At 45.0% G+C, this 13017-nt stretch overlaps 1 protein-coding gene across 1 annotated transcript in view; it reads right to left on the reverse strand.

Annotated features, from left to right (window-relative positions):
- Positions 1 to 13017, reverse strand: part of MAPK12 (mitogen-activated protein kinase 12) — a 213132-nt gene that overhangs the window by 122094 nt on the left and 78021 nt on the right. The window contains exon 4 of the mRNA XM_069627850.1: positions 6326 to 6437. Coding sequence (XP_069483951.1) covers positions 6326 to 6437 — 112 coding nt within the window. The remainder of the gene's footprint in view (positions 1 to 6325; positions 6438 to 13017) is intronic.

Raw genomic sequence — 13017 nt, forward strand, 5'->3', positions numbered from 1 at the left:
GTGGTTACCCTCGCATACTGAGAAACTGGGACAAGGTGACTCTTGGGACTGAAGGCCCAATTATGGGACAGTTCAGTCACCTTTTTTTCTCCAAGATAGCTCAGTAAGTTTAGGCTGCTGCTGGTTTTGAAACCCGCATTTCTCCATAGTTTGGTTCTTCCTCAGCCTGCATTGCCACAAGTGTGACGTCTCCTTCCTAAGCACAGCCTGTGACGTGTCAGCCTTCATCTTTGAAAAGGCCTTCTATTGTAGCAGGTGTGTGGCCATAGAGTTGTACTTGGACTGTTACAAGTCTTGGGCCTGGCGTTTAAGCAGGTGGCTTGTGCCGCTCCCCTGCTGAGCATTCTAGATTTTCTTAGCAATTGTTTTCCCCTGGCACGTGCAGTCTCTGCTTCGAGAATTCAACCGAAGGGAGCTCAGATTGTCGAGATAACAGCCTGGATTGCTACATATGAGCGCAATAAAGATTGTTTAGCCAGATCATAAACATTAAGCGGGCAGCCGTGTAGCTTGAAAGTTAAGTTTTATGCTCCCATTTATTAGGTTTCATTTCTGTTCTCTCATCCTCCTGTTCAATTTCTGGTTTGGGACCATGAAGAGATCTTGGATGTGGAGAGGACGATTAGATCAGACCACTTATCAGGGAAACGTTTTGTATGTTTCGGCTTAGGTCACAGGAGTGAAAACCCCTCCGCTTCAGCTTATTAGGGTGGTGGGGGTGTTAGTCAGGTTATTGCCCAGGCCTAGGAGCAGCCATGCATTCCCTGGCCTCAGTTAAGGGCCACTAATAGGGGAATAGCCCCCTCTTGGCTGAGGCGCGCTGTGTTCTCCGCTTGGCCATCACCTTCTGTTACTTTACAAGCTACATGTGGGAGACTTTGCTTCCTAAGTGTTTGCCTCATGGTTTCAGAATCCCAGTGACATGAATCATAAATTAAATTGTGCCTAGTGGGGTGGCACTGGTAAGTCTGGTCGCAGCCCTTGCTCCCTCTTCCTTCAGACTTTGATCTCGAGTTTTTTTATCTGGATAACCAACACAGGAGGAGTTGGAGGGGGAAGGCGTGAATCATACTAGGCTTGTCAGGGGAAAGGAATTCTATAAAAACAAAAGAGGCCTATGTGATGGACTTACTTGACTAATTATAGGAATGAACCATTACTCAGTCCTACTAAAGGTTATCATTGTTGAGCAATGCGAACAGTGGAATCCATGGAATATAGGTGCATTCCAGGTTGTCCAACTCCGGACCTCGAGGGCCGGAATCCTGACGAGTTTTCAGGGTATCCCACATTAATATTTATCTCATGAATATTGAGGGATATCCTGAAAATCCAACATGATACGGCCCTCGAGGCCTGCAGTTGGATAACCCTAGGGCAGCGGTATTCAAACTGTGGGGTGCGACCCACTGAGGGCCCTCGGCCTCATGTCCAGGCGGTCGCACACCTGCAGTCTGAAGAAACAAATACAAATATTTGGAACCTAACCCCGTAGCATCACGTCTCCTACTTTTCCTGAGAAAAGCCCCGCCGTTTACACGTGCCTCCTCTACACAGCTACAGCAGTGTCACTGCACGATGAGCTGGAAGCGCACAGTTGCTCCAGCCAGCGAGAAGTGTTCAATACCGCAATTCACTTAGCCACACTTGCTTGACAAATGTAGGGATAGTGAGGAAGCTCTTGCCAGCAGAGGGAAAAAATTAGCAGACCTCCAAATGAAAGGTGTTGGCATTGTTTTGTTGATGCTGCTCTGTGAAGCTAAATGTATTTGAAAAGGACTAGCCAGCATGACTTTGGGCCCCACTGCCAAGCCCTCAAACAACTGGGACACAGTCCACTCCATCGGCCAAGGCACCCCAATTTCCCTCACAGACGAACAAAACCAGCCCACCTCCTGGAAGACGCATGGCAAGCTCAGGGCACATCTAACTGCATCGCAACTCTAGCTCAATAGCTGCGCCATCATTATCAGCACCTGTATCCTACATTACCACCCCTCCTGCATTCAGGGCAAGTCCCCACCCCCTAAACCTCACACTCCCCATCACAATCCGGCCATACCTCGCTAGAATCATGGAGTGCTTAGCCAGAAGCAAACACCAATAGCACATCAGCACACACATCCTCCTTAACCCCTTACAATCAGGTTTCCACACCAGCCACAGCACCAAGACTGCAAAATTTCACATCTGGGATGACTTCCACAACATTGCAAAGGATTTACAGCCATTCTAGTTCTCCTTGACCTGTACGCAGCTCACATCACCATACCCTTCTAAACATCCTGTCCCAAAGGATAAACCTATTAGGCACCCTTCTTACCTGGTTTACCTCCTTCCTTAGGGACAGGATATACTTTGTCTCCATGCCACAATCTCGATGTGTTTTTTTTAATTAAAGACTGCTATTTTTCTACCAGGTTTGGACAATGAATTTATTTGAGTACTTGCAGTATTTTTTCTTGGAAGCTTCAGCTACCGTCTTTCTTCTCTGTAGCATTTTCCCTGCCACTGCCATTATAAGGAGGCATGAGGTATACTTTTGTCAGTTTACTTTACACTCCTGTGGGGAGTTCCAGGAACTCCCCATCGTGGCTTATTGGGGTAACAGGGCTGCTAGCGACAGGGTTGGTCTGGCTGCTGGGTTTGCTTCCAAGAGTGGATGAGACTGGACCCAAGCCCGCTACTTCCCAGGAGATGCGCTATAACGGAGGCCGAGACCATGTATGAAAAAGATACTCAGTGGGAACCATATCTCCCAGAATACCATAGCGAGATCACTGGAGTGACACCTGGATGTGTGAAATTAAAGTCACAGTGTGAACCGGCGGGGTTCCCAAAACCAAAGGTCAAGTCGGCCATTACCGGAGGGCAGGGAAGACCAGAGAAGATTGTGTACTGAGACACACTGAATGAAACTTGGCACAATGCCCGGCCAACCATGTGAGACCACAGAGCCACATACAGTGCAGGAGAGAACACCTAGATGGTTTTGCATGCCATGGACGCCCAGCAGTCCTTGTTTTTGACCAGGATTAGCCTAGCGGCAGGGCACGGGCCAATACGAAGACTCACCGAATAATGCAGTAGGGAAGATTAAAATGTCCCTGAAGGCAGACTAATCCATGAGACGAATTCAAATTTAAAGAGCAGTTGTCCAATGCAGTTGGCCAATCAAGAAGAATGGTAGAGAGTAATTAACACCTTATGTCCCATTGAAAAAAGAAAAAAAAAAAAACAACGAACCTGGCTGCCTCATTCCAGAGCAAGAGTACTGGAGGAAGCAGAAATGCTGCTCCAAGCTCCATTGTTATAAGGGGAGACCCTGCAGCAGAGGCGTGCCGAGAACCCCGCCACCTGGAAGTATTATCTGCTCTTCAGTAAGAGGGGTGGGAAAGGCAGGCAGAGTTTCCCGGTTGCTTTAAAGCCCTGGAATCAGAAAGCCATTCAAGTGTTAGGAAACAGCCTCTCACGTGTTTGTATGCGACTGTAAGGCACAAGGCAACAAGCTTTCCGAAGAGGTTAGAAACGGTTTTGATCCATTGAGGTCAATGGAACTCTAGACATATTTCAATGGCTTAAACCCTGACCTGACTGAGACGTCTTTTTGCTTTCCTTTCCTCGCTCAAGTCATCCATTTTGAGGGCTCTTCTCAGTCCATATGGTTACCAGTGCAAGGGGGCAGTCTGTACGATAGATTATACTTGGAGGTCAGTGCTGTCACGGAGGAATGCCAAACAGATGGCCCATCTGTATGGCCTTTGAGTCTGCATTGGTTACGCAGGAAAAGAGTAGCCCAGAAGCGGCTCAGAGTGCCACTGCAGAAAACAGTTTGAGATGTAATGCTCTTCCAGATCGTAATCTCAAAGAATTGACTTTCCTCCACCCTGCAACGGTACTCCAGTTTGTTAATGGTGGCTGACCATCGTGCTGCAAAAGCCCCTTTTGTTAAAGGTTAGTAGCTGTAGTGTCGGGGTCCAGGAGGTGGACAGGGGACAATGACGACTCTGGAGCCGGTGGGTATGATAAGAAAGTGGTTTATTTATAACAGGGATTAGGCTGGAATTAATGGGGAGCACTGGTTACACATCTTCTCAGCTTCATCATTCCTGGAACCCTCAGGGGACATCAGGTTCCAGGCCACTCTAATATTCTATGGCTTGCACTGCAAGCCACACTACAGTAGCCAAAAAGTACTATATCATTTTGTCTGTCCTTTGCCTCCTTTCCTTCAGACTTACTAGAAAGCTACCATAATTGAACAGATACTTTTTGGAATGTCAATTGACATTTTCTTTTGGTGAGGGGGAAAGTCATACCATTGCAATCTTTTACAGTTTATTTAATTCAAGATGTGATTTAGTTAAAAATGAACTTTACACATCATATAACAATATCCATTTAGAATAAAATCACAGCTAAAACAAGAAAAAAGTTAGGATTTCATACAAATGCACACACCAGTAAATATGACAAAGAGAACATTATAAATACATATAGTATGAGAAGCTTTTAAGTTTAAAGTTTATCGGGTTAATTTGGCTACAATACAATTCCAGGCCATATAAAGTGTATTTGTCAAAAGAAAAAGAACACCCCGAAAGGCAGTATTCCCAAAAGTCATTTCAGGTTACGTGATTGATCTAAGTTCTAAACATATGTATGCCAATATTTTAGATGAAGTGTGGTGAAGCCGGAACAATGTGTAAGCACGCGCTGGGTGGTTCCCAATGCCAAAGAGCTGCCCCATCCGCAGCAGATTGCCTCATGTGTAGGTGTATTGTTCCAAGCCCCTGTAATCATGACTGATAGCAGCAAGTCCATTCGTAGCAGCCTTAAATAGCTGCACACTTTATCATGTGGGTACAACATATGACAGGACATGGGCTTTAAAAAGTTATAGAATTGGCAGATATGTAATAGTGTTTCTTTGGCGACAAGTATAATGCATTAGTATGCCAATCCCAAATGTGAGCTTTTGTTTGGAAGTTACGCTCTAGGGATGAGTAATCAAGCAACCCACCAGGTGCCCAATCTATCCTTTTCTGAAAATCAATTTTATTGTATTGTTCATTTATAACGCGGGATCAGGAATCAAACTGGTGTGTTGTCTTGCTTCCAAGACGAACGCGTTGCCCTTGAGCCATCCTTCCATTAGCTATTGTTCCATTAGAAATGTTATTAGTTTGTCCTTGCTCTGGCATATCATACCACCAAATAAACCAAGTATTATGTCTCCATGGCTCAACCTCATCCCGATGTGAGGCTGTGCCAATTTCTACCTCGGTTGTAAGAGACACTAGTCCTAATTCTACACATACTGCCTGCATTGGGGAAAACTGGTAAATTCAGTAGACGTGTCCATATTTTCAGTTCAGTGGCGAGAGCCATACAAGTTTCAACCAAAAATCAAATTTAAGGGCATAGATTATTGCGAGAACAATACTTGCAAGATAGACTTTGCAAGACTTTGCAAGATCGTCCCATAGGACTCTGTGGGAATGGGAACCCTGAAGCACTGTCACTGTTCGTAATGGTGCAGGGGCTTCAGTGAAAAGCCTGCCACTAGGGGCCTTAACTCCCGGCAGGTCCGGTCTGCTGGTTCTACAGTGCCCCTACAGGCAAACACAAAGTGAGCCGGTCCGGAAAAGGTGCCGGTAACTTTTTACTGGCACCTTTATTTACGGACCGGCTCACTTACGAGGATCAATGTCCTCAGCCCCATATTTGAAGACAAAAGTCTGAGACAAAAATAGAAGAATCCGGAGCCAATAGGTCTTTGTGATACAAAGAGTTGATATAGAAATTCCATGAAACCTCCTATATGACATTTATTTCAGAGGAGGAATTTCTAGAAGAAATGTTTGAGAACTTGCCAAATATTTAAGGGTCTCTGTTGAATATAATACTGATCACTAACTGCCACTGAACAGTCTTTATTGATGGATTGTCTACACCATGTACCCCATGTCAGTATTTGAAGCACATGTTGACAAATTAACATATTGTGCGCTTGGGTGATTCAGTGTCGGATTGCTGGAGACTGCACGAATAGCTTTTTTGAGCTTGCTTCCAGCCACCACAGCATCAAACTTTAACGCTCACGTTATCTTAAATATTAATCCTCTTAACCAATGGTTGACCTAATGTGTTAATTTAGGATGGCAAACTAGTCAGAAATCTCAGAAGAAGTCAATGGTAGATGGAAAAGACCCGATAACAAATGTGAAACACTGTACACAAAGATCACCCCATCCTTCACAAACCTTGCATTCAACTTTACTTAAGTGACCCATGTACATAGCTTATACAGAAAACTGCTTACCTTTAGGCCTCTTAAGATCTGATAGACCAGGAACTGAATGCGGTCTTCCGAAAGCTTCTCGTGCTTCATTATCTTTCCCAAGTCTGTCCCCATGAAAGGCATCACTAAGTAGCTGAGTGAAGCAAATAAAAAGAAGAACAGATCAGCAAAAGCATCGGGCTCTACTGCCAGAACACTCTGCATATGCAAATACCTGGACCAAATGAAACCGCCCCAATTTTAGACCTCGTTACATCCATCATCTCCGATTCTCATTGGCAAGACAATTCTGTAGTGAGAAATCATTTTGGCAGACGTTGTGACAAAGTGCTTTCCCTGACCACATTGGTTGATGGTGGGTTACCCAAGGGGGACAGGTGCCACAACTGATGAAAGGCTGAGCCCAGAATAAGCATTGTCAGGGTCCCCGCGGATGATCCTTCTCCCCTGGCCCCCATCATCGAAGTGCTGAAACTAACCCTGAACCCATCAAAACAAAGAGGGGAGCCAGAACTAGCCCAATGGATCCAAGAGACAATTACCTGTTCCCTATGTCAGAGGCATAAATGGGAATAGGGACTTGGGAACCTCAATATGGCCGACATGGTTTGCAACACCCTCCCTAGGGTTTGATGCAAGTGGGATCTCACTGGCAGAGACTCCCCCTTTGGGGGCAAGTGCTCCTGTGAGGAGATCCCCGATGCCCTCCAGAATTAGCCAACAATCCAAACCAGCACAAGTTCCATACGTGGGACAAGGAGAGAGAGAGAGGTAAGCAGGGGAAACACCCCTGTACGGAGAACATCCAAGGAACGCAGAGCCAACGCAGCCCTGCGAGTTCCAGAATTGCTTCGGAGAGGAGCAAGAAATGCTTAAGGCTCAGCGTGCGCAAGGGAGCAGAAGCCATTAAGGCCGGAGCAGAGTGCTTGGTGGTGGCTGTGAGGAATCTGAGAGCATCCCTACCTTCTTTCCTCAATGTATCCTTCCCACAGGTGGCCAGAGAAAGGCAGACACCTTCAGATTCTGACCCTGCGGGTGGATATCCACGGGAGGATCACCTAGGAGTAGGAGACTTGGGAATGGAATGTCCCCCAGGCTTTTATGGAGTATTACCAATCCCTTCCCTATTTTGTCAGAAAACCATCTCCCAATACATACCACTATGGTACTGAGATGAGGAAGGGACCAGATCGAAAAATACATCAATCCTTTATTATCTCAGACACCCAAAAATATCACTCTGGTACTGGGACGAGGAAGAGAGATGCCGAGTACCAAGACATTGTGCAATTAAAGAATATGGCCTACACCTCAAGCCAAAGGGGCAGTATAAATGGCCCGCTCATGTGAGGTCAATGAGATTGCCTGTGGAATGCTTGCTGACGGAGTAGCCGGAGGTGAAGGTAGGGCAATCTGTGTCTGAAGCGTTGCAGAGTTGTAGCGGAAGCAGATTGTGGCAGGCAATTTCGGAAGGTCTGAGTCAAGAGGACTCCCTCTCTGGTGAGCCAAAGTGTGGGAGACCCTGGAAGAGAGGCGTGCCGAGCAGGGTGCAGCGACAGCCACGAAGAGCCGACCGAAGCAGACGAGAGCACACAAGAGACAGCGTACCCGGTGAGTCAAGACATGCTGAATGGCTCCGGGACGCTGTGGTGCGAGCCACGTGGTGAGTGCAGGTCAGAGCGCTCGCGAGGGAGCGAAGGACAGCAGAAGCAATGAGATTGCTGGTCCAAATGTAAAGTACAGTTGATTGAAAATTACGATAACGTGAAGGTTGAAATTAATGAATGAAGCGGTTTGTGAATACCTAATTAATGAATTTGAAAAGGCCAATGAAAGGCCAGAAAAGCAACAGACTTTAAAGTGAATGAGCAGCCCGTCAACAGGGCGCAAATTCCCAGCAGGCGAGTGAACTGGGAATTTGCAGTTACGTTGTTTGAATGATCTGAATTTTTGAATACCGAACCAAAGGAAAGTAATTATTGAATGCCACTTGCAAGTAGAGAAAAGCGTTCCCCGATACAAAGGAACTGTGACTCACGGAAACTAAAGAAAGCAAGCATCAGTAAAGACTATAGTAGGAGTATTATACCTCAGTGGCAACGCGCTCATCTTGGAAGCAAGATGACGCAGAGCAACACAGGTTTGAATCTGCGCTTAGAGACCTCTTCGGTATTAAGCGCGTTATAAATAACTAATTATTATTATATACAATTGTATGAGGAACTTTGAATTGTAGAATCTTAGAGAAAGCAAGCATTGGCAAGTGCCATAAGGAAAAGTGGAACTGTACAAGTTGAAACTTTGGCTAAGCTATAAGGTTTGATAACCCATCAAGTGAATGGTGACAAAACATGTATGGAAAAGGGACTGCAAAAATATAAGTCCAATACCACTATTGAGCGGAGGCAGTGGCAGTGTAACTGTGGAGGAGAAGCCAATCGGTTTCGTGACCTGTAATGGGTGGATCGTGTCGCCCAACAACTACACTCAGACCAAATGCACCCAACTAAAAAGAAGCCACTCAACTCCTTTATAACGTTATGATCGACTGTAAAGAAAAGCTTGTATTTTGTGAAATGAAAAAGAGCTGAACTTTGTGATATTGGTGAAAGACACAGACGTCTGAAAGCTGGGAACTATCCCAAGGCATTGTGTTGGTGTGAAAACAGTGAGAGACTTGAAAGTTTGAGGAATGGAACCTGCTTTTTTGATTGAAAGTGAGCTGTCTGCAATCCTGGGGAAGGGAGAACCCCTTTTCTGACCAAGAGCTGGAAGAAGCTTTGAACTTTTGTTTGAACACTTTTCATTTGAGGCCGACATCCCTACACAGTTTAAACATTTTTTATTTTTTATTTAATTTTACATTTATTTCAGCACACAAAACCCTGGAGGTTACTGGTAGTAAAACTTCTGGTACAGCGCAGGGCTGTGCTCGTCACATATAGTCATGAGGGGAAGTATAGGTTTTTTGACAGAGACATTTACTTTGGACTCCCGGACACAGACTACCATTAGTTTTAGGGAGGTAGGGGAATCGGCACCTTAGCATGAAGCAAGTTAGGCATTACCCCAAACTTATTGTGATTGTAAAAAAAGTTTGTAGCCCAAACTTTGCCCTTCTCCCACATCCACTCCCATGGTCCCCAGCCCTCGCCCCCCCCCGCACCAACCCCTCCGATATAGTGAACAACCCAAGCTTCACTATGGGATCTGGCCGGACCCTCTCCCGTCAGATCAACAACGCGTCAAGATGCTGTCACTATCACCTCAAACTTCTCAGGCGCATTTTCCCCTACTTCTCCTATCCGAACAGATTTGCCGCAGTTATGTCTATTGTGATGTTGAGACTGGACTATGTCAACTCCCTACACCCAGGAGCTCCTGCATACCAACTCACAAACTCCAAAGAGCCAAAAATGCTGCCACAAAATTACTCCTTACCCTGGACCATAGAGACCACATCTCGCCAGCTCTCCGAACCCTCCACTGGCTCCCAGTTGGACAAAGGGCCACCTTCAAGACCCTATGCATCTCCCACGGTGCAGTGCACAAGACCGGCCCAATGTACCTACAAGAAAAGATAAAACCTATCTTCCATCTTGCACCCTAAGATCAAGCACTGCCCTCCTTCTAGTGATTCCAACCACTAACTCAGTCAGGATCATAGGATCCGCCTTTTCAACCTTGGCCCCAACTCTGTGGAACCCACTCCCCCGACATATTCGACACACCGAAGACTATATGGCCTTCCGCAAAGTTCTAAAAACGTGTCTCTTTCCATAATGCCAATCACGACCATCTGAGGCGACTGAGCCTTGCAACCCGAAGTCAAATACTCAATGAGATCCCAAGCAATGACACCACTGATTACGCTTAAGTCACTATTAAAAAAACACATGCCTAAAATCTGGAATACCCGCCAGACTGCACACATGCAACTGATAATATCACCAAACCGAATGCAGCTACCATCAGACGATTGCATCAGCTGCGCACATAACTGGTGCACCCAACTGCCCTGTGACACCTTACTCTCTCAACTGACCTGGACTACGATCCCAAGGGCGTTCAACCTAACAGCGCTTTGAGGTCATACCAATGATGTATAGAGCGCTATATAAATGCCAAATAACATAACAAATTGTTTGTGTCTACTTCCCAATGCATTCACATGGCGTGACCGCAGAGGCAGCGTGGTGGACAGGCTGTCCCTTCAACTACGCTGATACCACAGCACCGATGAGCCAACTAACAGGCTGAGTATCCATAAAGATACCGAGACATGGGGAAGGAGAAGGAAAGATGTCTGAAGCGGATGCAACGGAAAACAAACGACGAAACAAAGAGAATGTTAAAGAAGGTCCCACACACCTGCAGGTACCGAAGACATTCCCCCTCGAAACGGAGGTAAAGGAGAGAACAGGAATATTGGGAAGGAAAAAAAGGGACTTGCTATATCATCAGAGATACTCGTCACAGTATAAATGATGAGACTGGAAAAAAAACATTAGTAAAATGGAACTGTGTTAATGAGATCAAGAAAAGCCTGGAATCTACACACAGAGAACCAAAACAAAACTGGAACATTGCTACCTGGGGAAAAAGGGAAAAATAACCCAGGGTCGAAACACAAATTGGAACACAATAGAGAGATAATTATGCACCAAAGATCAGAGAGGTCCCTAGGAAAGACCATTTACATACAAGTCCTGAGAAGGAAATGTTGAATCATAACTGTATAGATATTGTAACTCTCAGAGGAAACCACACTACATCCGATAGTTCAGAATCCTATATGAAAGTGAAAAGCATTCCGACTAGAACCAAGAAACCATTAATAAAAAGGAGATTATCAATTTCGTCAGTGAGTTACAACAACTAATACAAGGGATCACAAGAGACTATATGAGAATTGCATACCAATCAGGGAAAGAGAAAGAAGAGAAAACAAGCGCAGAAGCACAACCAATAGGAGAAGGGAGTCATTCTCCTGACCTTTGTCGATTATCAAAGTGGTAGTGTCAGTTAGGTTAGCTTTGGACTGGCTGACAGTTTTCTTTGGACATTTCTCCATGATGGACGAGCACCTTAGTTAGGAAAATAGTTAGGGAATCCCCATAGTGATAGGGAAACAAAGACATTCTTTTATTCTTTAATAAAAACATGTTGCAAATGTCCCTCCTCCTTCTGATCCACCACAGTGTATAGTAACCATCTCCCTTCAAACATCAAATTGGGGTTTAGACCTGGTGTTGCAACATCTGAACAACCCCCGATTTTGTATATGAAAGGAACCCATGTACCTGGCCTTCATGGACCGGAGTATGGCCTTTGACAAGGTCAATCGGATTATGCTCTGGTCGCTAAACTGCCCATCAGAACCATTAGATCTATTGATCTCCCATCATCAGAACACCATGACGTGCATTAGGAGCGGGGCTTATGGTCAGTGCACTGAATATTTTAAGGTGAGCTCTGGTGTTCATCAGGATGTATAGTACCTCTCATTTCCTTTTAATCTACCCATTCCGGCCTATGCAGACTATTAATAGCCCATACTCCACAAGCGCCCCATATTTTCATTACGGCTTAAATGGATTTTATGGTTGAGCGTGACCGGATTGTCAATGCAGCAGAATCGGCTGCTATGGTCTGGCAGCCTGGGTCAAGTAGGGTATGTTTCCACCTGTGTTCAGTAAAATGAAAGTGATTACCAAGGTTCATGAATACGATTAATCTTGGTATACGATTTGACACTGAAGCAAGTGGTTCCCCTGATATTTCTAAGCAGGTAACTCGCTCTAATCAAGCACTGGGAGGAGTTGAAAGAATTAGGAGTTGTTTTAATAACCAACCCCTAAATTAAATCCTACAAACATACAATTGTAAAGCTGTTGCAAACTATGGCTCTTCTTTATGGGGGTTTGGGAACATCAAACTCCTCCAAGTAGTAAAAAATGACTTTATAAAGAGAGTACCCCGATCAGCCTCCAACTTTGGGGCACACCTTGAAATGTTGTTTATACTTCCCATCGGATACCGTGATTCTAAAGCCGATCTTCTATTGGCTTCTTTTTGTGGTGTAATCTAAAAGCACAACTATCACAAGTAATCCTTTCTGTAGTAATAGCCAAAAATGGCCATAACGTGATCCCCTGGTTAAAGCAAGTTAGAGCCTATTTGGGAAAGGTTTCCGCTCCCCTTGGGTATGCAACATCTGCTACCTTGAGAACAGTTGCAACAACCAAACGAAAAGCAAAACTATGGTGTTGTGTCCAAGACCAACTTGAACCATATGAAGCAAATAAAACTTTGAATCAAAACCATATCATAATTTTATTAGGCTCAACTGAAGAATACTTGCTCTTGGGCAATAAAGTGCCATCCAGGATTCCAATAAAAAGAGCTTGCTTTAACTGCTCCCACAGAGCAATTACGGCAATGTGGTCCTGTACGCCCACTGAGAAGTATTGCCCATTTTGTCCGATCTCGGAGGAGGATTTAATTAAACTTTATGTTCTTTTGTCTTACCAATACTGACATAAGGGATAGATCATTGAAGCCGATTCTTAAATTGTCACCCAGCCTCAACATATTTACTATGGCCAAATATCAGACTAGTTGGTCCAATACCAGACTAGTTGGTCCTAGTTGAGCCTTTTGCGGCCCCTCTCTTTTCATAGTGTTTATTGGCTAAATTGTTATTGCTAGCT

The sequence above is a fragment of the Ambystoma mexicanum genome, chromosome 12 (genome assembly GCF_040938575.1).
Source record: "Ambystoma mexicanum isolate Mex_15411 chromosome 12, UKY_AmexF1_1, whole genome shotgun sequence".
Classification (NCBI taxonomy): Eukaryota; Metazoa; Chordata; class Amphibia; order Caudata; family Ambystomatidae; genus Ambystoma; species Ambystoma mexicanum.